The sequence below is a fragment of the Hippocampus guttulatus genome, chromosome 21 (genome assembly GCF_054856545.1).
Source record: "Hippocampus guttulatus isolate MCC_2025c chromosome 21, RoL_Hgut_1.0, whole genome shotgun sequence".
NCBI classification, from domain to species: domain Eukaryota; kingdom Metazoa; phylum Chordata; class Actinopteri; order Syngnathiformes; family Syngnathidae; genus Hippocampus; species Hippocampus guttulatus.
Window position 1 is genome coordinate 12038213 of NC_141281.1, and position 26140 is coordinate 12064352.

The following is a 26140-nucleotide window of genomic DNA, read 5'->3' on the forward strand; positions in this document are numbered from 1 at the left end:
TTTCCCCTCCAGTTCAATTTGGCACGTAGTGTAGGGCGGGGTGGGGGGTTTTATTCACTTTTACGAGCAGACTTTGCCGCCGAGGTGAGAACTGCAAATGCTCATGTGTCATAACAATGACTTGGGAGTGATTTTGGAGCCTTTTGAGGTCCATATCTGATGAGATTGACTTTGCAACCCGTCAGATACGCCTTTGCTGTTTGGATCCTTTTCAGTGCTATGATGTTGCTGCACGGCAGCCACAGTCTTATAAAAAAAAAAAAAAAAAAGGGAAAAAAATCAATCATGGCGATCACAGACACACGACGCTGTACATTTTTGAAATGCCTCTGCAGTTTATGAATCCCGACACCGTTCCCCAGCCAAGCCACAGCGCAGTAAAATGTGTCTACGCGCACCCTGGGCGCGTAAACGGCATATCCAATAACAACATTTAAATCGTGAACTACTGACTTATGTTGACTTACCTCCAGTTGCCACGGTGATCTCACGCAGAAAATGTCCATAGAAAGGAAAATCAAAGGACAGGTTGACTCTCTGTGAAGAAAGAAGCAGAAAGAGGCATAAAATTAAATTAGGTCAAAATATTCACGATGCCGGGATCCGGATGAAGGCAATGTCTGTCCAATAAACGCCAATAATGACATGTCTGCTTTGTTCGTTAGCATAAAAGGCTAAACAGACTTTTTGAGACATTTCTTTTAATACACATCGAATTCTCTTCATTTTATGTCGAGTTTGACAGTAAATTTCATACAAAACTCAATAGAAATTGTGTATCTCCCTCTGCGGCGCACGCCTTGGCCACCAGGGGGCACTTGTAAATACACCAAATGCAACCCGTAAAGCCGGCCTGTGAAACTCGGGTTCATTTGAAATGCAAAACCGCTGCCGAATTGGAGGCACGTATAGTTTCACTTCATCTCACGGCCTGGACGAGACGTGCTTCTCAATTTTTTTTTCTCCACAGGACAAAAGCCAAAGTCGGAGCCAATTTGCTTTCGGGAAGAGAATCGGCTCAAAGCCAGACGCCCTTGTACCAATGCGAGGCGCAGCCCGTCGCCAGTTGAAGGGAAACGAGTAGAATGCAAAATGCAGAAATCTTTCATGTTTTTTTTTTTTTTTTAACTTTTACCCTTTCGTCCGTTGAACCGCTGTCCCCGAAAGGGTTAATTTGACGAACGGACATTTCCCAAAACAGGCTGCAACACGTGATCATAGAATAACGTCTTTGTCTTATGATATGGTGAAGCAGCATGGGGCTCATTGTCCAAGTTTATTTTGAACGCCCTGCCGCGGGCACAGTAATTGCTTTTGTGATGAAATCTGATCAAACGCAGAACTGTAATTTTCCTCCTTTGGTCGAGTCCGTACGACGGCTCGTGAGCGACTCGAGTTTCCATCGATATTTTACCAGGGGGATTGGATATTAGCATTCCACCGCAAACACCAAATTGCATTAATGACGACTTCTTTCATTTTGGAAATGTAAATCAAAGTTTAACTGCGGGCCACGGATGGAAAGCAGGGCTGAAAGCGATGATTATTTCCAGCGATAGTTTATGACTTTATTGACTAATTGAGACTTCTCCCACAGCCCAAATGACCTCAATTTGCTTTTTTTTCTGTTTTACTTTTCTGTGCGGGACCCAAACTTTGATGTCATTATCTACCAAACATCCAAGCGTAGGAAAATCAATGAACGTGCGACTCGGTCGCCGTTGGGTCGACTTGCCGCCGCTTGTCTGTGCGTGTTGGACAGAATCCCGTGAATCTTCACTTTCTCCTTGTCCATCTGCTCGATGTTTACCCACAAGCCCTTGCTCGTTGGATCCGTCGGGCTGTATATTTTGGATGTGTAGTAGTTGTGGTCCGCGTCTTCCTGCGTGGGGGTGTGGGGGTGGGTGGAGAAACAACACAAGATAACGACTCTGCAATTTGACCAAAAAAAAAAAAATATCGTAGCATCCTAATTTCTTGCCTTGTTTTTTTAAATTGGGATGCACTCCGTGTTTTTTAGATCCCCGCATCTGTTGGAGGAGCGCCAGATGGCGGACTGTAATTCGCCGACACGCAATGACGTAATCTGAAATTATACTCAATCTAATCTTGCCCATCTGTCTAGTTAAACGGACATATGGAGGATGGACTTTACAATGGCTTATTTACATTTGCTGGTTTCTCTGGGGTGCCTGGCCCCCCGTCAAAGGTCAAAGGTGAAACGAAACATTTTGGGGGTTTTTTTTGGTTGTCATCTGTGAGGGGTGAGTTCTGTATTTCCACCTCCGCTGTTGCTAATTTACAAAACTGCGCCCCCAACGAGGATTTCCCAGCCCTTGACATGATCAGCTAGCCTGGCTGAAGATCCACAGCCACTTTCAAGCGACAGCCAGAGTCTGAAACACAACGATGCGGTAACTGTCATGCAGAAACGTCCCCTCCAACAGCCCAAAAATAGGCATTGCGTTGGATATAAACAGAATCATTTACAATGTATTTGGGGCCAGAATGCCGTTTTGAGTAGCAGCCCCCTCTCCGCCACCAATCATGGCTGGCCCGAGGTCACCGGGTGTCCTTCTATGACCTTTCCTACTCCTCCTAAGACCATCTCCCAAAATATCCTGTGCTTATCGTCTGGATGCTCGAACCCATTTACAACATCTCTCTTCCAAAAAAAAAAAAGCGCTGATTCAGGCTGCCCGTGTGGGAGTTTTCTTCTTCTGACTTGATTTGTCCGCCTTAGCGCTGATGAAAGGCGCCTGGCTGTGTTGGCTTAAATCAGATCACTGAGAGGGGAACACCCGTTTGGAATAAGATATTTCTTATCTCCAGTCTCGTATTCCAAGGCTAATATGATGTGGAGGCGAGTCATGTATTCCCCAAAAGGGACTATAAATCACCCACTTATCTCAAGTTTTTGCTTTAATTAAAGTTTGTCGCCATTGTGTGATGTGTCCCAATATTACTGTAGGAGTTCCGATAAACAACCTCCCATTTAAAAGCGGAGTCGATGAAACAGCAACTTTTGCACAAGATTTTGGAGCTAAAAAGGTGCAGCTGTGAGGCATCTTACGACCGCAGGCATGGAGGAGCATAGCAACAGGAAGCCCCCATGACACAAGCACCGTCTTCCTAATTTTGGGGCAGGAAACAATAAAAGTCTGTCCTTTTTTTTTTAACAAGCACCGCTTTAATGTTCCTCTGATGAGAGACAATCCCGAAATGTGAGCCTGCTTTTAAAGGGGCTTTTTAGACCGGCTTGATTTGTCCCTTTGCAGGAAATTGCTTTTTTTGTCATGTGTAGACCCCACGAATAAAAGACTCCGGAACATCGACCCACCCACCAACGACAGGGTACATCTGCCATATTGTGACATGCCAATGTGAAGTGAGCGACGATGTATTTTTATTTTGTCTGGTCGTTTCTCACTCGATTATTGTTATTATGTGAAGTTTGTGTACAGTTGCGGCTGTTGTGAACGCGCTGTATCAATAAAGTTGAGTCAGAGAGGCAGTTGAATTTACGCCATCAAAACAACCTGTTCCAGTTGTTTCGGTGGGGTGAACCGAGTCCGGGAAAAAAAATGGTGAATTAATAACAAAAGTAGTTGGAGTTGGACACTTCCAACCACGGCGCACGGGCGCGCAACCTCAGCGAAGAGCAGTACTGGGAATCCGAGCTGCGGGAATTCCCTACTCAAAAGGCCCTCCGCGCGTGTGGCCGCAGACATGAAATCTCGCTGCTGTAAAGCGCACCTACCGTTACCGCACATTACAAGGAGCCACACAATCAGGGTCCCTGGTCGGACCCCACATACTCCAGTTTGCTTTTCCTGGCAAAGCGTCACGTCTGCCATCGGTTAAAGCCTCAAGACAGACCAACGTAGTGTAAATATGAGCGGCAGGGTGTGAAAAAGAGGCCGCAGAATAGACGCGAGTGCTTTGGGAAGGCGCGCGGGGGGAGGAATATATCTGTCTGGGGCTCTCCGAAGCGGTGTCGACATACGATGCAGTATTTGGAAAAGGAGGAGGGTGTAGAATGTAACATCCAGCGGGGCGTGGGCCGCGGCATGCGCTACGCTCGTCTGCTCGGTTTGTGCATTGATGGCGCTCGGAGAGCAGACCCCCAAATTGTGACGGGCAGCTGCGAGCGGCTTTTTCAAACGGTTTGCCGAGGTCCGAGGTCAGCGCCCCGCATCGGCTCATTCGCCGTGGACGCAAGCAGATGTTCGAGCTGAAAAACGTTGGCCGGACGGCGTGAAGCTATTGCGATTCTACTCATTGCAATGCTTTTGCAGTTTTATATTCGGAATAAATACAGCGCCGCCTCTACTTCCGAACGTCTCTTCATACGAAATTTTCAAGTTATGAAACGCCTCGACGGGAAAATATCGCCTCTTGTTGCGAAAGAAATTTTAAGATACGAAAGGTAAAAATATAGTATGGGCTGCTACTCGCAGCTCTGAGTTTCCTGAATGCAACATACTTATAGCTGCTCTGCCATTGGCTACTCCAGAGCATTATCCTGGCATCCCATTGGCTAAGGCTATGCTGATGTTTGCCTTGGACATTTTTGAAGGATTGTTAAAAGCCGACAAAAGCAGTTCTTGACAAAACGCCAGGCAAAAACCACTTCTGAGAGGGAACATGGACTAAACAGGGCAAAAAAAACGATGAGGACGCAGTTAAAAGTTCAACGACCCTCATTTTTATTCTTTATTTTTATATTACGGACAACTTTCATTTATTGTCCAACAATCTAATTGTAAAATGTATTTGTTACATACAGTATTTTGATGCACTTTTGTGCTTTACAAAACATTTAGGTCTGAATTTTGGCGGGTGCCGGAACGGATTAGGGCATTTACATGGAAAACGTGTCTCTACTTATAAAATTTTCCAGTTAAGAAATTTCTTCCAGAACAATAATTTTCAGAGGCAGAGCTACCACTGTACTTTATCTGTGAACTATTTGGGAAGCAAAGAAAGCAGAATGTACCGAGAAGGTCTTTGGAGGAAAGAATATGAGATGGTGGATCTGATCATCTGTCTGAATTTGCACCTTTTGTTCTCTCTTTCTATTCATGTCAGCAATGGCGCGATTATCATATGATGATAGATGATCCTGAATGATTATCTTGCGACGTGGTGTGTGTTGAATGATTTTTTCCCCCCTCCCTAATCTGCTTGCAAGATCATCGGGCATCGTTGAGCATAAACGTCTACGAGAACAAATCCTTCTGTGTGTAGTCAACACAGAATTCGGTTTCCCGAATTTTGGGCTCTTTCAAATTCGAAACACCGTTCAGATGTTAAATCCTCACGTATGCGTCCTACTTTGACTCCGAGCACGTCTGAACACAGACTGTCCAATTAAATCTCGCTGCCTCTTGCTCACAATTCCTTCTTCTTGCCCAATGCCATCTCGGCCAACGGTCTCAATTGGGCTTAATGACCCGGAGAGCGAGTGATTCGCCGGCTCCAGGCGCCGCGGCGTCTGCTGTCGCCGCGCCGACACTTTTATAAACCCGCACTTCCAGGTGAGAGGGATCCGAAGCTGGCTGGGTGGCACCGGTTAACCCAAATACAACCTCCCACCACAGCATAGAGTCCATAAAAAAGATGGAGCGATTTCTCCAGTGGTGTAAAGTGGCCATAAAGGTGATACAAGGGAAAAGCGGAGTAAGTGATTGTTAACAAGCCATTCAGCAGGCCCAAACAAACTTTAACTCTGCATCGCGTGTTGTCTCACGCGAGCGTCTGCCAAACAGCTGGCCGGACCTCGAGGGCGAGTGCACGCAAACCCGTCGAGACGATAATAGCATTTTCGCTTGTGGGGGCAGCGCTTCATACACCATGCCGTGTCTATGTATCAATGTGCGTTTAAATGATTTGTGTTTCCATGTGTGTGTGTGTGTGTGCGTTTGGACGTTTACAGCTGATGATCAAAGCTCCCTCTCCCTCCCTCGGTGAGAGACATGGTCTTGTGAACCCATTAGAAGCCGCTGAGAGGAGAGAAAGAAAGAAAAAAACCCACACACATATATAATGAGCTGCCTCACCCCCCTCCGAGGGAGGCCGGCGTCATTACGGCACAACGGAGTACATGGCCCCAGTATCTTTCATTTACACTGCCTCATAAAACAGACCCGACTATTTTTCACCGGTAGCTTCACCGACTTCTTGTGCCTCATTGGGCCAATTTCCTGTCTTGCCTTCTGGTTCTAATTTCGAAACCCACCGCCTGCATAAACGTGGGCGAACAAACGAGGCCCCGTAATCTTGATTTGGTATTCGATATTAATCCAAGCACTTCCTTTGCAAACATCTAATTGCCTGGAGCGATTCGTAGCTGCTCCTGCGACAGCCGAGTACTTTTCTCGGTGGACTTTATGGATTTATTTTCGATAAATGAACTCGGCGTCAGGCAGTGTGGATTTTAATGGGAGACACTCAACAAAAGAACGATCGTTAAAATCCAGAGAAACACTTTTCCTAAGATGTTCTTTTCGTCTAGCGGTGTCTAAAATCGGAAACGCGTCGCACAAGTTTTCCGAGGTCCGAATTATTTTGTTCACCAGAAATAAATGACAATATTAATAATATAATCTCATATTTTCATAAATATAAAATGGTCCTCAGAGGAATAACATCAAATAAAATACATACATCTACCTCAATTTGTGAGCTGTTGCTGGCGTCCTCGGCTGAAATCAGGCCCGGGAAGCGCTCGGTTTCCGCTTCCTCCTGCGCGGCCACCGCCTCCTCGTCCTCCTCGCGTTCCTGCTCCTGCTCCGGACTGGCCCTGTTACTGTCCATGTTCCGCGGGCTGTTTGGAAGCCATCTCCTCCAGCGGTGTGCGTGTGTCCTCGTGTCCACCGTCGCGTCCTCATCCACCACTTGCCCACCTTGCACGTAGGAGTAAGAGACCCCTGAGGAGGAGGCGAGAAAGTTAGAAGTTCATGTTTGTAAGATTAATTGATTCCATCAATTAAATCGAGTTTATCGGGAATTCTTTTTTTTTTGTAGCTCAAAGCGTATCTGCACTGGCGTGCACTGCTTACATTGCTAGCATATTGCTAACTGAGTGCGGCATGGCAAAAACAGTCAGGGTTGAGAACTTTTTCCGATCTCTTGAGGCATAACTTTTCCAAATAAAAAATAAAAAAATAAAAATCCCTCTCCAAAAGAGAATGAACGGGATCATTTTCACATTGTTTTCCACATCATGAGAAAAGAGCCCTGTGAAAGGCAGTCACGGAATCAACCGTGCTGAACGTTGCCAAAGACACAGTGGCCCGTTTACAGCACGTGTTGCGAAGAATAAAAAATAAACGGAGATTTATCCACATTGGAAACTTTTGCCCCGAGGTTTGTTGTTCCAAGTCCAAAATATTTCTTGCCACGCGACGTTAGATCAAAAACAAAAGAGTGCAATAGAGCTAGAAATGTTGCGTGCAAGCAAGGATGTCAGATTTATGTGAGACTCGATAATCAAATCACAGCCTTCAATTGGCCCAAAGCTAAGGTAGCGAGGAGTCATTGGTCAAGTGGATTTATTTTACTGGCACGATGGCCGCCATATGCATCTCCCGAGTTTTTGAAAATTGACGGCTCGTCAAGCATCAAGGTCAGTTTGCGAACCGGCGCAGTGCACGGTGACCCTCGTGATAAGAATGAAGCGCAGTAAGACCAATGAGCCGCTGGAGATGACGCGTATAATTTAAAGACGATTGGAGAACATCGGCGGAAAGACGCGGATGACGGATGAACAAACTTGAGCCGGGACCACAAACTTCATAAATCCCGGCACATTTAACGAAAGACGGATTACGATAAAACAATCTCGGCGAGACGACGAAATGAAAGGTCGGTTGCACCGTCATTAATTGACAAATTTTCCCACATTCTAAAATGATAAAGCGCTCGTTGGAAGCGAGCCCGGGGACTTTAATGAGCTTGACAAATGCATTACAACATCCATATGTCTCCATGCATGTCATACACCGCAAAAGTGCTGTTTATGTTAAAACCCAGCCAAAAGTCATAACTCAGTAAAAGTGGCATCCGCCGCATAATATTTGGCTCTGTCTGCTAATCGATGCACAATCAAAATTCTAACACCATACCACTTATGTTTAATTAAATAACTCCTCTAAAGTGGTACAGTGGTACCTCTACTTACGAAATTAATTGGTTCCGGAAGTAAATTTTGGAAGTAGAGACACGTTTTCCATGTAAATGCCCTAATTCGTTCCAAGACCCTCCTCCCAAAATTCAGACATAAATGTTTTATAAAGCATAGAAATGCATCAAAATATGTAACAAATACATGTTACAATTAGATTATTGCACAATCAATGAGAGTTGTGCATAATGTAAAAACAAAGAATAAAGAATAAAAATGATGGTCATTTAACTTTTCACTGGGTCCTCATTGTTTTTAGCCCTTTTGCATTCATGTTCTCTCTCGAGACGGTTTTTGCCTGGCGTTTTGTCAAGAACTGATCCAAGGACGTTTGCTTTTGTCGGCTTTTAACAATCCTTTGAAAATGTCCAAGGCAAACATCAGCATAGTGAGCGATCGCCCGACTGGTAAACACTTTTTCTGGGTGATTCGCATTTACGTAAAACTAACGGAGCACATCATGGCCCGAGGGGCAAGTGACGAGGACGCTGCATCGACACATAGACACACAAGACATAGAAGTCCCTCTTAGCCAATAGGATGCCAGGATAATGCTCGGTATAGCCAATGGCAGAGCAGCAAGAAGTATGTTGCATTCAGGAAAATCCGAGCTGCAATTAGTGGGCCATACTGTATTTTTACCTTTAGTATTTTATCTTATCTTCGGGGCAATATTTTCCTGTTGAGGCGTTTCGGAACTTGAAAATTTCGTATGACGAGACGTTCATTAGGGGAGATATCACTGCGCTGATAAATACACCGAAAGGCTTTGATTACAATTTTTCCCAGCAAATCACCATTGACAAAAAAAAAGGAACCTGTCTTTCTCTTCTCTGTGATTTGTTCACACTGTCTATTATTACACAGCCTGTCATTTGTCATGCCTGTAACACCACAGAGGGACACCTAAAATGAATCCCAGCCCCCGGAGGGGATAAAGTGTCACCTCGATGTGGGACTGCTACTCGGCCCGAGCGTGAAAGCAAATCTTTCCCCTTCTCACGTCTCCTTCCAGGGCCTTCGCATATTTTGGCGGCCTTTTAGGCCAGACCTTCGAGAGTCAACGCGACTGATTCACACAACGTGGCGGCTCACCGTCATTTTGTTCCACTTAAAACCTTTCAAGGACATTTAGCAGGTCATAAAGCTACAGAATGGAGGTCTTGCCCCCCCCCCCCCCTTTTTTTTTTATTCTCGACCCACTTGACTCACTGTCACAGTCACACAAGAAATAAGCTGCTGCCGCGTTGTATCCAAAGAGAAAAGAGCTTTTCTCAGCAACAAAATACAAATGAGGCTGATGTAAGCGTTGCTTCAGCCTCTTTTCCACTGAATATGAGATGAAATTCTACCCGTCCATTTTCCAGAGGTGGGAGGAAGGCCTATAGACATCACGAAAGTGAGTATTGCACTCATATTGTGGAGAACATTTTAACTTAATATTTTGACTGGCATTTTGTGAACAGTGTTTTAGATCGTAACCCTTTCAGGAACCCTGTAAGCAGATAACATGAGAAGCTGTCCACCGTAGTAGCCGCTGTCCCCGAAAGGGGGGACGGTTCAGATTCGGGCTATTGTGATGGACAAGCTCCACTAGCGGCGTCTTTTCTTTTTCACGAGTCACCTAATACAGTACAATCTTTCTTTGTCACAGCAACAAATATTTGCACATTTTTTTGCAGTCGCATTGATTAGCTCGACGAACACGTTCATAAAACATTTTTTATAATGGTTTTTAAAAGGTGTGACAATATTGCCTTTTACTTTGTCATCCCAATTAAACGCATAACCGATACTAATCTTATCCAATGTTTGATCAGTTATTGGTGATGCTTCCTTTAAATTACCGTATTTTCCGTGCTACAAGGCGCTCCGGAGTATAAGGCGCACCTTCAATGAATGGCCTTTTAAAAAAATGTTTTCATATATAGGGCGCATAAAATAGAAGTGACAGTAATGGATGCGGTAGCGTACTGCATCCACTAGATGGAGCTACATTCAAGGGAATACAATACAATACAACACAGCTTTATTTATATAGAACTTTCAGAACCACTGCAGCTGTAACAAAGCACTTTACAGTACATTAAAAAAAATAAAAAAAATCCGTCCAAGAGATCAGAATATTGGTCCATATAATGGACGCATCGGCTTATAAGGTGCACCGTCGACTATGGAGAAAATTGAATGTTTTTAGGTGTGCCTTATAGTGCGGAAAATACGCTGATGTGCCCGGCAACCATCACTTCAAGTGGAGTCTCACGAATACCAAATCAAAGTCTGCAGTTTTCGTCTGGCAAGTCCGAAAATTGATGACAAAATTCTAACGACGACTTAAGTCCTTGACCTTTCCCATTTTCTATACCGCTGACTTATCCTGTTCAGGGTTTGGATGGGAGCTGCAACCCCCACCTCCACGCCCTCCCTCAATTCAAAACCATTCCCAGGTATCTTAATTACATGCCTGATGCGTGGCGAGAATGCGAGGCACTTCTTGCCTCTCGCCGAACGAGTTTTGCGTGGAAACTTTGCGCACCTCTGCATCATACTAAAATACATCTGTACATGATCACTCTGCTTGTATTTCAAGTCATCGGTGAGCTTTTAAGTGCATTCGTGAAGTGAGCGGTGACACCGCTTGATGGACAAATGTCACCAAGCTCGGCTTTTATCGGGAACATGCCGCAGCTTGCTTTTATAACTCACTGGCAGGCATGAAAGGCTACTCTATCATTAGCGCATAAAGAGAAAGTTAAAGAGCAGGTGAGGAGTGAGGCGGCACCTGCACAAAGCCCCAAAATGACTGCACATCAACAGCAGCCGTGCAGGCGATGGGAGCACTCAAAACAATTACAACATGATAAAACACTGAATCCATACAGACGGCGGGTAAAGTTCGGCACTCTGCGCCCAGAGATTGAAAAAAACCTAAGAAATCTTCACAAGTCAAATGGAAAAGGACCGCTTTCTTGTCACAAAGAAAACGAATTGAAAATGATTCCATTGGATGTTTCTTAGCATCAACTAGATCCTAACAAATAACCCCCCCCCCCCTCCACCCTACTCACTGAACGCACAGGCACTTTAAATTCTTGGTGGTCTCTACCCTATCGTTTCTACTTTCATGGATGATTAGTCACGTTTTGTCCCAGTCAAAACACTCCGCCACAGACCTCCTCAGGGCTTCAGATTGGAGTTGCAGATAAAAAAAAAAATGTTGCTCTCTCCCACAGAAGAACACACTTGTGGTGGATATGGCAGTGTAAAAATGACTTACTGTGCAATGGCTACCACCAAAACGGTGTTGCAGACGAGAACGGCATGTAAACAGCAGGGTTTTTTTCCCCCTTTATTTAAAATTCGGAAGCGGTCAACTCTGTCTACTATTGGACGACAGAAAAAGTTCAGTCAAAATAAAAATTAAATTAAAAGATGACCCATGAACGCAGAGTTACAAATGATCAGAAAACAATAATTCTGACTGTAACTGTCATGTCTGTCTGTTTTTGTTTTCAGCCCCAGTTGGGGTGGAGGGAGTTTCCGTCCAGCAGGCGCACCTGTTCCGCGTTTACCAATCAAGCCCGCCAAGTATTTAAGGACTGCCAAGCTGCCTCGTCTCTTGTCGGATTATTGACCTTGCTCGCTGTTGTGCTTCGAGTGTTGCATTCTAGTCCTATGGATAGCTTTCGTAGTCGCTCTCATTTTATCATAGAACTTTGTCAGTATTTTCCTTATTTCTTTTTAACAATCTTAATTATTGGACTTGTGATACAGTGGTACCTCTACTTCTGAACGTCTCTTCATACGAAATTTTCAGGTTATGAAACGTCTCAACAGGAAAATATCGCCTCTTGTTACCAAAGAAATTTGAAGATACAAAAGGTAAAAATACAGCACGGGCTGCTATTCGCAGTTCCGAGTTTCCTGAACGCAACATACTTATAGCTGCTCTGCCATCGGCTATTACCGAGCTTCATCCTGGCATCCCATTGGCTAAGAGGGACCTCTACCGAATGCGTCTATGTGTGTAGTTAGATAGCTCTGTGTCTATGCAGCGTCCTCGTCATTCACCCCTCGTGCCATGAGGCGTTCCGATAGTTTTACGTAAATGGGAATCACCCAGAAAAGGTCTTCACCAATCGGGCAATCACTCACTATGCTGGTGTTTGCCTTGGACATTTTCGAAGGATTGTCAAAAGCCAACAAAAGCAAACGTCCTTGGGTCAGTTTTCAACAAAACGCCAGGCAAAAACCACTTCTGAGAGAGAACATGAATGCAAAAGGGCTAAAAACAATGAGGACCCAGTTCAAAGTTAAATGAGCATCATTTTTATTCTTTATTCTTTGTTTTTACATTATGCACAACTCTCATTGATTGTGCAATAATCTAATTGTAACATGTATTTGTTACATATTTTGATGCATTTTTATGCATTAGAAAGCATTTATGTCTGAATTTTGGGGGGTTTGGAACGGATGAGGGCATTTACGTGGAAAATGCGTCTCTACTTACAAAACGTTGTAGTTAAGAAATTTCTTCCAGAACCAATTAATTTCGTAAGTAGAGGTACCGCAGTATTTTCTTTGTATATTCTCAGTATTCTCTTGTACCTTTGTACCTCTTGTGCATTGTTTTTTTTTCTTTTTTTCCTGGCTCCTTGTGAGCAGCGATTCCAGTTTGTAATCTGTCGGCATGCTTTTCTGTAACAAATATTTTTGTTATCGCGCTTTGCCTGAGCCTGCATTTCTGGAATCCAAAACAAGACTCGGTTCATTTCAGAACCTGACAGTAACACCTGACGCCATCGGGATCATAAACAACATAATAATCTGACCTTTTGATGAAATAGCGCCGTGCTCCCTCTGGCATAACATCAACCACATCGGAGAAAATGCGCAAGGGAATAGAGGAACATTTATTAGCTTGGAAAATGTTAATTACACTTCCTAGGGCACATCCAATTTCAAAAAGAATGCCTTCAAGGTATTTTGCTCAAATATGCCCTGCTGCAAAGACGAACACTTGACACAGTGTATCGGATTTATCGGTAAAATAGCAGAATCTATTGCGTGACTGAACAAAAGGGGCTCATGTTCAACTATTGCAGTCTTTTTATTTTTTTTTATAGCTTAATGGGCAACAATTTCAATGGGCATTGGCGCATACATTTGGAGAACAGCACTGCTATAAAACTGCGGTCCACTGATTTCTAATTATGACTTTGGCTTGAGTCATGACGGTTAAAGAGGGTTTAGCAAAAGAAGCGCCTCATTTCGAAATAATGGGGATGCCGCATTACGGCTCCGTACTCTATCATTGACCTGTAAACTCTGTAAATTGGAAATATACCACAAATTACGAACCCCAAAACAATTTGACGTCATTTCAATGTCATGTATTTTCCAACAGAACCATTGATGAATGGCTTACAGATGATTTGTGTTCAAAGAACAACGCAGAGCAAACTCTCCATAACTTATTCTTACAACCCGGGCTAAACTGAGCTCCTCCCCGACATGCAAAGTTTTTGACTGATATTCCTACTTTCATATTAGACATGGCTTTGGCTGCATATTAGGGCATTATAGACGGAAAAACGTGAACCGGGGTAAAGTGGAAATATTCTTGTGACCTCAAATCGTGACCAGGAAAAAAAAAAAAAGATTTGCATTCTTGCTCGACAAATTTATTCCAGTCGTGAAGTTTTACAATAAATCACAGAGGATTTTTTTTTGTTGTTGTTGTCAGCTGCATGATTTATGACAATATCAAGCAGTTCACTGAAACAAATCAGTATGCTGGATACAAAGTGCAACAGGCACGCGGGTGAGAGAAACCCGCAACACGGGTCTTTGGCGGGCTAGACAGGGAGTCCGCTGTCACCGCTGCGGCGTTCTTCGTGTAATTGGCGGTTAGCCGCTTGGTCAGTGCAGCAAGCTGAAAATATTTGCGGGATAGACACCAAACAAAAGGGCAAAAAGGAGGAAGTATTGGTGTCCTGGGTGCTTTTATGAATTTCAGATTCCAGTCAGGCACATCGTCTTTCTCTTATTTCAAAAGATTGAGTGATTGACTGCAGGACCGTGAAAGCGTTACTGTTGGCTCAGTTCCATTTTTTGACTGAGCCATACGATTCGGTGCCAGAGCAATGCATCATTGGACACCGGGCTTGTTCTATAAAAGATTATTCCTTTTTGGGCTCCACAAACCGTGGCGATATTACTCTGTTCTCCAAGGTCACAGGCTAACAGAGCTATAAAATGGCATTAGGACAGGACAGGGATGGCTGTAGCTCAGTCAGACTGAAATCAAAGCACACAAACACACACACACACACACACACACACACACACACACACACACACACACAGCCGCACATCTGTGCATTCACCCTTCCCACAGCCTGCCTCGAGCCTTGCTCAACAGAGCTGAAAATTGGAAATGGTCTGGGGGATGTGTCTTGTGGAGATACAGTACAAAAGCCTGCACTATGACCCTCGCGGATACTCAACATCAATCATCGGATCGCCGCTATTTTGTCTTGGTGAACCAACTACTGCGGATAATGAGCGTCCAGTCGTGAGAAAAGGATTGACGATAAAACTCAAATTTCCTTGAATTTGTCGCTCAACTATGCCTTATGTGAGTGATTTGTTACTAAAGGAAGATGAACATTTTGTCTTTGTGGATATTTCATACTGAAAGCTACTGTGTAAGATTCTTTCATAAATTGGAACATTTGAAAATGTTAAATGTACATACATATCGGGTGATAGCTAGCGAAGGGGAGCTACATTTATATGTATTTATAATTTGTTATTATGGTTTGTGGAGCCGACAATGAGGAGAAAGGAGCGTCTGAGCGTATGTGGAACTGGGAGTCGCCGCTTAGAATTGAAGCGGATTTACACGGGACAGGAGATGTGAGCCAATCTTTTTTTTCGTCAATGGACGCTACAGCTTCTCGTTTGCTTTGAAAATTAGTTTACGCACGCACTTACACACACATGCCATGATGAGCAACAGCCATTACGACCCCTAACATGAACAAAACAGAAAGATAAAGGAGACACAAGAGTTTGTGGGTTTGTGAAAAGGAAATCACTGCCGACCTTGCCGACCTTTTGCAGCGTGTCAACGATCGCAGCTCATGTGTACCATTTAAAATTGCTTCTCCCGGCACTCCAGATTCCCATTCGTTGCCAGCGCCCACGGTGAACTGTACATAAAACAAACTCTGAACGAGAAAACGAATAACAATAAAAGATATAGCGCAGCAGCTCTGATCGCATGCTACACTTGCAGACTGATGACCGCTAGCAAGTTCCGGTGATGGAGTTCACGTGCCAGCGCAGATTAAAGGTGACCTGCTTTTTAATTATATTTTATAAATACTTTTTGTGAAAGTGAAACTGATAAGATGCTACGAGTGCAGTGTGCACTAACACAAAAAATATATCATATTAATAACACGCACAAAGACACAAATGTTTTGGGTGGGGTTTATTTTCCCCCTCTGGACCTGTCGCGAATGACTTGGGACCAGTCTGCGAGCTACTGGCCGATCGCGATCGACGTATTGGGCACCCCTGATCTAGAGTCGTCAGGAACTCTAATTGGAACGTAATAGGTCCCAGGGAAAATCAACACGAGCATGGGGACGGTAAGTGAACTCTGCACAGGAAGACCGGAGCGGAGATAAAAATACACGACTCAAAGATGGGCTAACCACTTGGCCACCGCGCTGCACGTCTAATAACGGTTATGGTGTAGTTGTAAACTGCTCCAGAAAAACAAACTCAAACCACTGGACAGCAACCGTATGTTTACTCCTGTTGGGGAACATCATTTCACAGTCTGGTGGCAAAATCAAGACTTGCTTTTATCCGATCGATCACTTTTACATTGTCCCGCTAATAGGAATCGATTCGACTGGTCTTCCAGAGACTCCGAACGTGCCTGCTCCCCGCAGTGCGGACAAGCTTGTTCTTGTCCAACAGGTATTGATTGATTGATGAGACAGTGTATGAACTGCATCTTTTTAGGCACGGACGAGGGGGGTGGGGGTGGGGTGGGGGGGGGCTTATCCATCAGCAGCGTGAAGCCTCTTAGGTCGAGCGGAACGCACTCAATGGGTCCAGCAACTTTCCGAGGGGGTCATGGCGTATCTGTCATCGCTCCCCCACCCCCCCCCCCCCCCCCCCCACTGTGTGCTCCCAGGTGGACTATTCTTTTTGCAAATACAGTGGGACATCTACTTATGAAATTAATTGGTTCTGGAAGAAATTTCTTAACTAGAAAATTTTGTCAGTGGAGACGCGTTTCCCATGTAAATGCCCTAATCCGTTCCAAGACCTCCCAAAATTCAGACATAAATGTTTTCTAAAGCATAAAAATGCATCAATATATGGAACAAATACATGTTACACTTAGATTATTGCACAATAAATGACATTTGTGCATACTGTAAAAAAACAAAAGAATTAAGAAGAAAAATGATGGTCATTTAACTTTTAACTGTGTCCAAATCATTTTTTGCCCTCTTTAATTCATGTTCTCTCTCACTAGTGGTTTTTGCCTGGTGTTTTGTCAAGAACTGATCCAGGGATGTTTGCTTTTGTCAGCTTTAAACAATCCTTCGAAAACGTCCAAGGCAAACATCAGCATAGTGAGCGATCAATCGCCTTACTGGTGAACACTTTCTCTGGGTGATTCACATTTACGTAAAACTATCGGAACGCCTCATGGCCCACGGGGCGAAGGATGAGGACGCTGCATCGACACATATCTCTCTATCTACACACAGACGCATACGGTAGAGGTCCCTCTTAGCCAATGGGATGCCAGGATGATGTTCGATAATAGCCAATGGCAGAGCAGCCGAGCAGCCGTCAGTAGGTTGCGTTCAGGAAACTGGGAGCTGAGTCTAGCAGCCTATACTGTGTTTTTACCTTTCGTATCTTGAAATGTCTTTTATGTCGTTTATCACCCTCATAATCTGCCGACAGTCAGCACAGACGAGTGTTAGCGCAGAGGAGTGGTAGCGTATACGAGTGTTAGCTGGTCCCTCTGCCGGTGATGATGAAGGAGGGGAAGAGGAGCGAGCTTTGTTGACATTGGCATCGGCGGACTGATGCCGGTTGGCAGTCTCAGCCCCCCACTTACAAACCGGACCAATTTTCCCAGGGGGGAGGTGACAAAACGCTGAAGACTAAGACGGCCTTTGCGTTGGCTCGGAGTCAACAAGATCCCCTTAATCAGCCTGTTAAAGATTCATACTCACGTGCGGCTGAGGCTTTCCTGTTTTCGACCAAAGAATCAAAGAAACCAGCTTTGATTGCACAGTGTCTTGTCTGGGTTTCTGGCTTCTCCTCAAGCTACCTCTCGACATCAGCTCTCAACAGATTTTCCGTCCAAAGTCCCTAAGCCTTAACTCACTTTTCGTTCTCAGCATAGTGTTTTGGGGACTTTGGTTCCGTCCCTCGCCATGTCGCTGTCAGGCCTCCGGGCAGCCTGCCACTGCCACCCATGGGCCTCCTCCAAGTTCTTCCTCTCCGGGCTTCCATTGATCAAATTCAGGGGCCCCGGAGACGAAAGACAGCCGAAGGAAAGATGTGGCACAATTCAGACTGAGTGGGATGTTTTCAGAGCAAATACTTCACAGACAGCAATAAAAACTATAAAGGAAAATGATAAAAGGTTTTCTGCCTGCCGCAAATGTAGTAACGCATTCTTCATCAAAATAAACAAACATAAACCCACAACATAAAGCGCGCAAAACTGTCCGTTTACTGTCTGGCAAGCAGACGACCGAACAAGACCGGTCTTGCTCAAGTTTGTGGTTCAGTCTCCTTCTCTAACTGATTTTCCGATCAATGCTCTCTGGTTGCTATGGTAACGTTTAAAACGTGCCTTCAAAATACGATACACTGCAAATACAAAGTGCATGAAAAATACGACCCCCCCCCCCCACTCCCCCCACCGCGTTCCCTTTGCTAGTCTGTGTGAAAGGTCTAAGTCCCGTTTGGAAGGTAAAATCATTCACGTTATGGGAATCTGCAAAGATTGCATCAGGGCTACTGGACTTGTTCTTGACTGTTGAAAGATACCGATCAGTTTGTTGGCAAAAACTGATTATAATCGAATGTGGGTGCAACCGCAACATCGATTGCGGCCCGCGATAAAAATAAAACGAGTTTGACATCCTCGTTACCAGCAATCGACGCAAGACAAGTCATCGTATGTTTCGCAGAGACTTGTCTCTGCCGCACCCAGTGAGCGATGCAGCAGAAAAACAGCGTTAAATAACACCCCCCCCGGCTGGCTCCTTTGGTGGAGTCGGTGAAGACACTTGAGTCGCGTGCTCCTTTGTCGTTCCCTCTCATCAATCTCTGCCCTTTTTTTTTTTCTTACGATGCTGTCTGCCAGGGCTCCACATAAAAACCTGCCCCAACATGTCCGGCTCCTCGATCTTGTCACTGAACCAGATGACCGTGACCAGCCAACTCGCTGCAACTTACGTTGGCTATCATACGAAGGAAATCAAAGCTCATAAACATGATGATGGACTCGATTTAGGGACAGAGACACGCACGCAGGCGCCAGACTCTTCGGTGTTGTAACACTTCGTCCCCGCAAGGTAACTGGCAGACACACTTAGATGTCAGCCAAATAATTCACTGCGATTCAGTACTTGTCAGTCACCAGACACTGACCCACTTTGCAAGAAAAAAATAAATTAATACCTTTAAAGATGACAGTCCAAACAAGAAGAATGAGGCTATTATTCCAAATGATGTCAAAGAATCTTCGAGTGAAGATTCCACTGAGGGGTGAAAAAGGTGGGCACTGTTTAGGTCTTGATGTTATTGAAGCAGGTCTGCGGTCTAAAGCAGGGTACAAACAGGTTTCTAACATTAACTGTTTTTTAAAAGATAACACACCCTACACGTGATGAGCTCGAAATGGTCATTTCGCTGTCTGCAAAGGTAGCGCCACCACCCACAAAGATATCTCCATCGATAATCTTAGTCCTTTGTAGGACCAGGACTGACATGTGGGAAAACAGTACGGTACCAAGAGGCATCAAGGATGTCGGAAAAAATACAAAGGGGAATAAAGACTAGTAGTCGAATAAGAAATACAGTAGCTAGGTTTCAAAAACACCATCTGGACTATTCAATTTTAACAATCAACGGCAGAGGTGACTGATACGATCTAAAGCTCAAGAAAAGAAAAAAAAACATCTAGAAGAACAAAACTCCACAATTGCCATCAGGGTAAGAAGATGAGAAGGAATAAACACGCATGCCATCATTTTTCCGGTAATTTACTAGACGTGGCTGACACGTGATAGATGTTGATTGTTGCCCGGAGAGCAGATTTATGCGCAATAACAACCTCCACACAGCTTGACGATTAACTTTGACCTTTAAAAACTCGCATCCGATAAAAGATGTGCAGATGTGTGATGTTACTGCAGCTGAGTATTAAAAGTGGATGACAAGAGTTAGCGAGACCCAGAAAGATTCTGTAAGGAGGAAGAAGCCATGTTCCCATTTTTGCGACGGAAGACTTTCACTTTGTACTTTCACCGGGCAGTCAGTCACTCACCACGATCCCCTTTTGTGCATTGTCTTTTGGACAAGGCCCGACCTGTTTTTGTTTTCAGGACAGATGTGAAGTCCCACATGGTATTCCCATCCCTCATTCCTCTCATTCCGTTCTTTCGCAGCGGGCCAGAAATTAGTCAGCGGACAATGGCTGCTGAAATGGAAAGCCAATCTCCAAGCAAGCGTTTCATTTTCTAAAAGCTCAAATGGTGGATATAAAAGGCAGTACAAGTTAATGAACAGTGACATTTTTCAACAGAAGCGAGGAGGCTGCGCTCTATGCCTTTGAAGGGTATATGCGCCAATATCAAACTCCATCCATCCATCATTCCATTTTCTGATCCGCTTTATCCTCACAAGGGTTGCGGGGCGTGCTGGAGCCTATCCCAGCAGGTGGGGGACCTATCCCGAACTGGTTGCCAGCCAATCACAGGGCACACATAGACGAACAACCATACGCACTTACAATTACACCTCGGGACAATTTAGAGTGTTCAGTTAACCTACCATGCATGTTTTTGGAATGTGGGAGGAAACCAGAATACCTGGAGAAAACCCACGCAGGTACAGGGAGAACATCCAAACTCCACATGGGAAGGCTGGAGCCAGAATCGAACCCTGCACCTTTGCATTGTGACCACCGGGTGGCCCCAATATCAAACTGACATAAATAAAGATTAAGGCAGGGGTGTCAAAATCATTTTTGTTGCGGGCTAGATTTTAGTTAGTTTCACTTGGAGGGCCGTTATGACTGAAAGCATATAAAGAAGTCACCTATTGTTTACATTATTGTAATGAGGGGTTTGGCAACAAGAACTGCTGACAGTATCACTCTTATTAATGACAAAGGACAATTTAAAATTTTGGTAGTGATCTTAGGAAGCATCATGAAAGTTGACATCTTTGATTTGCTTTCGCGGGCCACGTAAAATGAGGTGGCGGGCCAGATCTGGCCCCCGGGCCTTGAGTTTGACACTCGTAGATTAAGGCATTTATTGTACAGATCCTACCAATTTTTGCACATGCTATCATCCTGGTGAAAATGTTAGTAATTTACATAATGGATATTGCTTATATTAGAGCATTTGATTTTTGATGCATTGAAATGAAGAGGAGGAGCACCGCATGTCTTTATCCAGAGGTTAGTTTGGGGTTTTATCAAAACGTCTGTGCTGCACTGAGATCAGCCAGCCTGCGTCAGCGAAAGGTCCCTTAATCACATGACATCAAGACAAGTTTGGATTTCTTCAGCTCTTGCAGTGAAGAAATATGTGACGAGGCGATTGGCTCCAATGCTCATTGTGGATTCCGGCTGCACCGAGAGGGTCAGGTAAGGTTTGTGAGCTTTTCAATGGCTGCCCATCTAACATGCCTGTCACCTCATTGCTGTCCTATCCGCGTGATACTGTCACTTCTAATCTGCCAGAGGATGTTTGAACCTGCAGCGGAATCACTGCACTCGTCAGTCATAGCACAGGTGATTTAGATGACCGCCTGACACACCCATGGGGGGCTCAACGTGCTCATGCACGGAGGTTTGGCCACCCGTGAAACTCTAGACAACAGACAGTAGCACCTTGATGTTCAAATATCTTCAGAACACCACAGCAGACCTCATTTCGGTCAGCATCTCAGGATGTGTATGTGTATTTTGCTTGCTCACCTTGGTTTTTTTTGGTGGCGCTTTTACAGGGAGTGGGGAGAGAAGAAAAATCTCCTTCTGAAAAGCCTCCTGGATATGTGCAGACGCACATTCTTAGCGCAAAACACTCTGCTAGTATCCAATGACTTAATGTCCAGCGTTAACAATCACGCAAGCTGGAAACGGCCACCGGCAGAATCACAAATTTTCCCTTTGTACGGTGATATTTAGCACTGTAAGAGCGAACCCACGGTTCCGCGTCACTGAATTTCCCTTTGCACTCACGAGTCTAAATTGCCGAACGATGAGGTGGAAATGTCATGAGCCCATTCAATTGTTATTTTGGTTCCATTAGGGAACCCCCCCCAACCCCCTTATTGGCCCGTGCCTGTCTTTATGTTTGCACACTAGCCGCGCTGTTTGCTTCTTGGCAAGTGCTGCCGTTGGCCACAGGCCGACACTGCCCGCTTCAATGTGTTTATCGCCCTCGCGTACGTACAGACAGTCACATGAAGGAGCGCGGCAAGACGAGGTCAGAGTTGCTTCTAGACTGAATAATAATGGCAAGGATGAGGAGCGCTATACAGTGGCCAATCGATGGGTGAACGTTGCCCACAATTTAGGAGACGACCAGTCCAGCGTATAACCTGACAATCCGGCGACCCTAATGAGAGCAAGTGATCTCGAAAGCGGATGGCTAAAACTCAACAGAGGGAAGTTTATTGGATCGCAGATGTCAAATTAGAGACGGGTGACTGTTTATTTATGTTTGGATTCAGCACAATTGGCAGTATGCAAGCTCCTAATGTGATGATGCACAGTGCCGGAGGCCTTGTGGGGTGAGTGGTGAGCTGGCAAGGCATTTAAATCGATAGTTCCACTGCTTTCGATCGCTGGGTTGGGTGTGGAGGGGTGTGGGGGGGGGGGGGGCGCACCAGTGAAATGAAACCCCTCCTTTATCTCTTACAAATTGAGCGTGGAAAAAAAAAATCGTACACTGCCATTCGTGTTTCATAAGGCCGCTACAGATTCCCATGCTGGCATTCATACTCTTTGCCTTTAACTGAAGGACCTTTAGACAAAGATATGAATAACACGCACGCTAATGAGGGTAAACCGTATATAAAATGGATAGATGGATGGATAATTAAACAGATCGCTCTAATTTTAATTTGCCGTCCGTGTAAGAACGACGGGAGCACGGGCAGCCTTCAAATGAGAGTCAGTTTATCGTCCTCGCAGCGAGTGACAAACTGGCACGCACGCAAATGCCACAATTGAGCAATTCCATCACCAACGAAGGCAGTGGCGTGTGGCTCATCATTTTCACAACGCAAAACGTGGGGTACAATTATTATTCGACGCCTTCAAGTTGAGGATGAAAATGCTCCGTTCACCCTGACTTGTTTGTATAAAAAATAAAATAAAAAAAGTAAACAAGATATATTGATGCTTGAGTCATATATAACCCTTTCAGGGACAGCAGTAACTATAGGAGACAGCCTATCATTTTATCAGGTTACAGGGTGCACGAAAGGGTTAAAATTCTTTTGCAATTGTCGAAAAATAGTCTTCCACTTTGCAACCGATGGTCTGTTCTCTTCTTGACCAGCCTCTACTCTTAATTCAAAATGATTTAAGGACAACCGAGACAGAGTGATGCCCACCTTTTTCCAGAAGTCATTCGGGGTGGGATCCACTACTGCCAAAAGATTGATGAATGCAAGTGGTAAGACTCCAAGTATTTCTCAAAATGAGAATTAAGGCGAGTCATCGGAGAGTGGGAGTTAGCGGGTCCTGATGCTGCACCGAGTTACGCGACCCACTTTTTCAAAGCAAATGGCTGCCATTAATGGAGATGCCACACGAAGCCAGGCCCGGGCTTGCAGATTTGCCAAATTACAACTCCACCGTGCCAAACCGCAGATGTGATCTATAGAGTGCATTAAAATGATGTGAGCCTCCTGACTCACTGCGGGCACACCCGGGCCTCCAATGATATCACCCAGCATTAAAAAAAACAACAACATGGACTGGTAGCAACGCACCCATGATGTATACTCAAGTCTGAACTTCCGCGGTCATCTGCGCGGAGAAGACGAGCTTTAAACCGGACGTCTTTGAGAGAAAGCTGAAGTTGCGCCTTGCAGGAGAGCGCAAAGACACTCTGTTTAGACAGAAACCTCAACATTGGGAGAAAAAATGAGAATCGGTTGTTGGTTTGCTTTGGCCATCTGGAACAGTGGTCCCCAAGCCCCGGGCCGCGGACCGGTCGTTTGGTACCAGGCTGCGCATAAAGAATGATTAACTTACATTACATCCATTTGATTTATTTTGGAAGCTGAAAGATGTTTTATTTTGAAAAATGAGCGGATTCTCTGCGACATCCGTCTACAGTACGTCACTCTTGACGCGTTTCTCGGTGACATGATAGGTTAGCGCTAAAATGAAACCCGGGAGCTAGCAAAATGAGTAAAAACCAAACGTCTTTGGGAAGTTTCTTTGGAAAGGGGAAAAGGCCCAGCCAGGACTTCCAAGAAAAAGAAGGCTACATTTCATAGACAGTACTTAAAATATGGATTTATCTCAACGGGAGATTCCTACCCACCAAGCCCATTCTGCATAATATACGGCGATGGTGAGTCGTATTTTTCATGCCCTTGGTATTTGCGGTGCATCTTATTTTGAAGGCACGTTTAAACGTTACCATAGCGACCGGAGAGTGTTGCGGCCAGATGGGACGTTCCTCGTGTCGCGATTTGCGTTTATTATTATGTTACAAAAAGACCACCGTTTTCATGCGGGTCGTATCATATTATTTTGTTGTATTTATCCGTCATACCTTAAAAGCCAGTCCCTGAAAATATTGTCGGGTCGGGTGTGCTTGAAGGTTAGGGTGAGCTTGTCAGGATTGTCTGACCTTAAACCGGTCCGTGAGGCAAAAAAGCTTGGGGACCTGCGTCGTCAAGGTTTGTTTGATTCTGTGGTAAACAGTATGAAAGTGAGCTGCCATTGTTCTGCTCTTTGCAGCTGCAGCTCTGATTTAGGAGACGCGCGGTCAAGCTTGTGTGAGGTTCCGCACAAAAGAAAAAGAAAATTAAAAAAAAACTCCTGACCCCGGGAATCTTCTGCCAGGTGTCTGGGATTCGTCCTGAATCTGTCCCACCCTGGCAGCCCATCATCCACAAGGGTGAAGCCATGAACGGGGCGAGCCTCGCAGATGTTCAATCTTCATAACTCATCCACAAAATGTCGTCACGCAACAATGTTTGGCGTTCTCTTCTAAACACATAAAATGAGGGATGATGATGTTGTCCACAGCTAAATTCCCTTGGGGGGGGCGCAGGACCCATGAATCTGAGCCGTTTCTTTCCGTTGCATACGGCCCGGCAGACCGTGACACATTCTTGAGAAATGCTCTCCAGTAAAAGCACTGAGCGTTTGACGGTCCTCACTGGCTGCAGCAAAGATAAATCTAAGATGCCGGAGTTGCCATCAGAGAATATATTCTCGATCATACTTGAGAACATTACAGCTCAACTCAACTCAACTGTATTTATAGAGCACTTTAAAACAACCACCGCCGTATACAAAGTGCTGTACATGGAGCAAAGATCGTATATACAACAATAAACAATAAAAGACTAAATTAATAACGAAGACGGGAGAAAGGACAAAAACAGTCAAACTAAAATTAAGTCTGAGTCATGCCGAGTCAAATCCAAAGAATACAGATGAGTTTTGAGACAAGTTTTAAAGATGGGCAGTGAGGGGGCTTGCCGAATGTTTAGTGGCAAGTCATTCCAAAGAAAGGGACCGGCAACGGAAAAGGCTCGATCCCGTCTGAGCCTCCGCTTGGTTCTTGGTACCTCTAAGAATGTCTGCTCCGCAATGGACCGTCAGAGGGGTAAAACTTTGCCACGTTCAAGCAACATGCGGCAGTCAATTGCTGGGATTTCTGTACCTTTACATTTCTGCCACCCGTTTTTTTATGGGTAAACTTAATCAACAATGGGCGCCCCGGTGATCCAATGGTTAGCGCGTCAACCTCACGGAGGTCGTGGGTTCCATCCCGGCTCCTGCCTTCCTGTGTGGAGTTTGCATGTTCTCCCCGGGCCTGCGTGGGTTTTCTCTGGGTACTCAGTTTTCCTCCCACATTTCCAAAAACATGCGTGGCAGGCTGATTGAACACTCAACATTGTCCCTCGGTGTGAGTGTGAGCACGGATGGTTGTTCGTCTCTGTGTGCCCTGCGATTGGCTGGCAACCGGTTCAGGGTGTCCCCCGCCTACTGCCCGAAGACAACCGCGATAGGCTCCGGCAACCCCCGTGACCTTTACGAGGATAAAGTGGATTAGAAAATGGCCGGGTGGATGGATAATAAACAATGGGGCAACCCAGGCCGTGCATGTCCGATGGAAACCTGCTCAAACATCTCACATAAGAGGCAATCATGCGAAACCCAGATGCAGCGATCTCATGCCCGGTTCTCCGTCGACCTGTCGCAGACACGCCGTGCCAAGTATTTGATGTCTGTCGGGAGCGAGAGTGAGAAGGATGGGAATTCACAAACGACTTGCAGACGTTAAAACGTGAGTGGTGCAAGGCTAACTTTAGGGCTCTCATTTAATTGGGATGATTTTAGATTTTAGATGAAGCGAGTGTGAGGCTATGAATAAAATGACTCCAGTCGTTTAA

At 45.0% G+C, this 26140-nt stretch overlaps 1 protein-coding gene across 2 annotated transcripts in view; it reads right to left on the reverse strand.

Moving 5' to 3' along the window:
* Window positions 1–26140, reverse strand: part of plxdc2b (plexin domain containing 2b) — a 55677-nt gene that overhangs the window by 23593 nt on the left and 5944 nt on the right. The window contains exons 2-4 of one of the 2 annotated variants that reach the window (XM_086101866.1): window positions 6676–6932; window positions 1736–1882; window positions 468–537 (exon numbers count right to left, since the gene is read on the reverse strand). In XM_086101866.1, the coding sequence (XP_085957992.1) occupies window positions 468–537; window positions 1736–1882; window positions 6676–6932 (474 nt within the window). Of the gene's footprint in view, window positions 1–467; window positions 538–1735; window positions 1883–6669; window positions 6933–26140 lie in introns of both variants that reach the window. The other variant, XM_086101865.1, reaches the window with a different exon arrangement.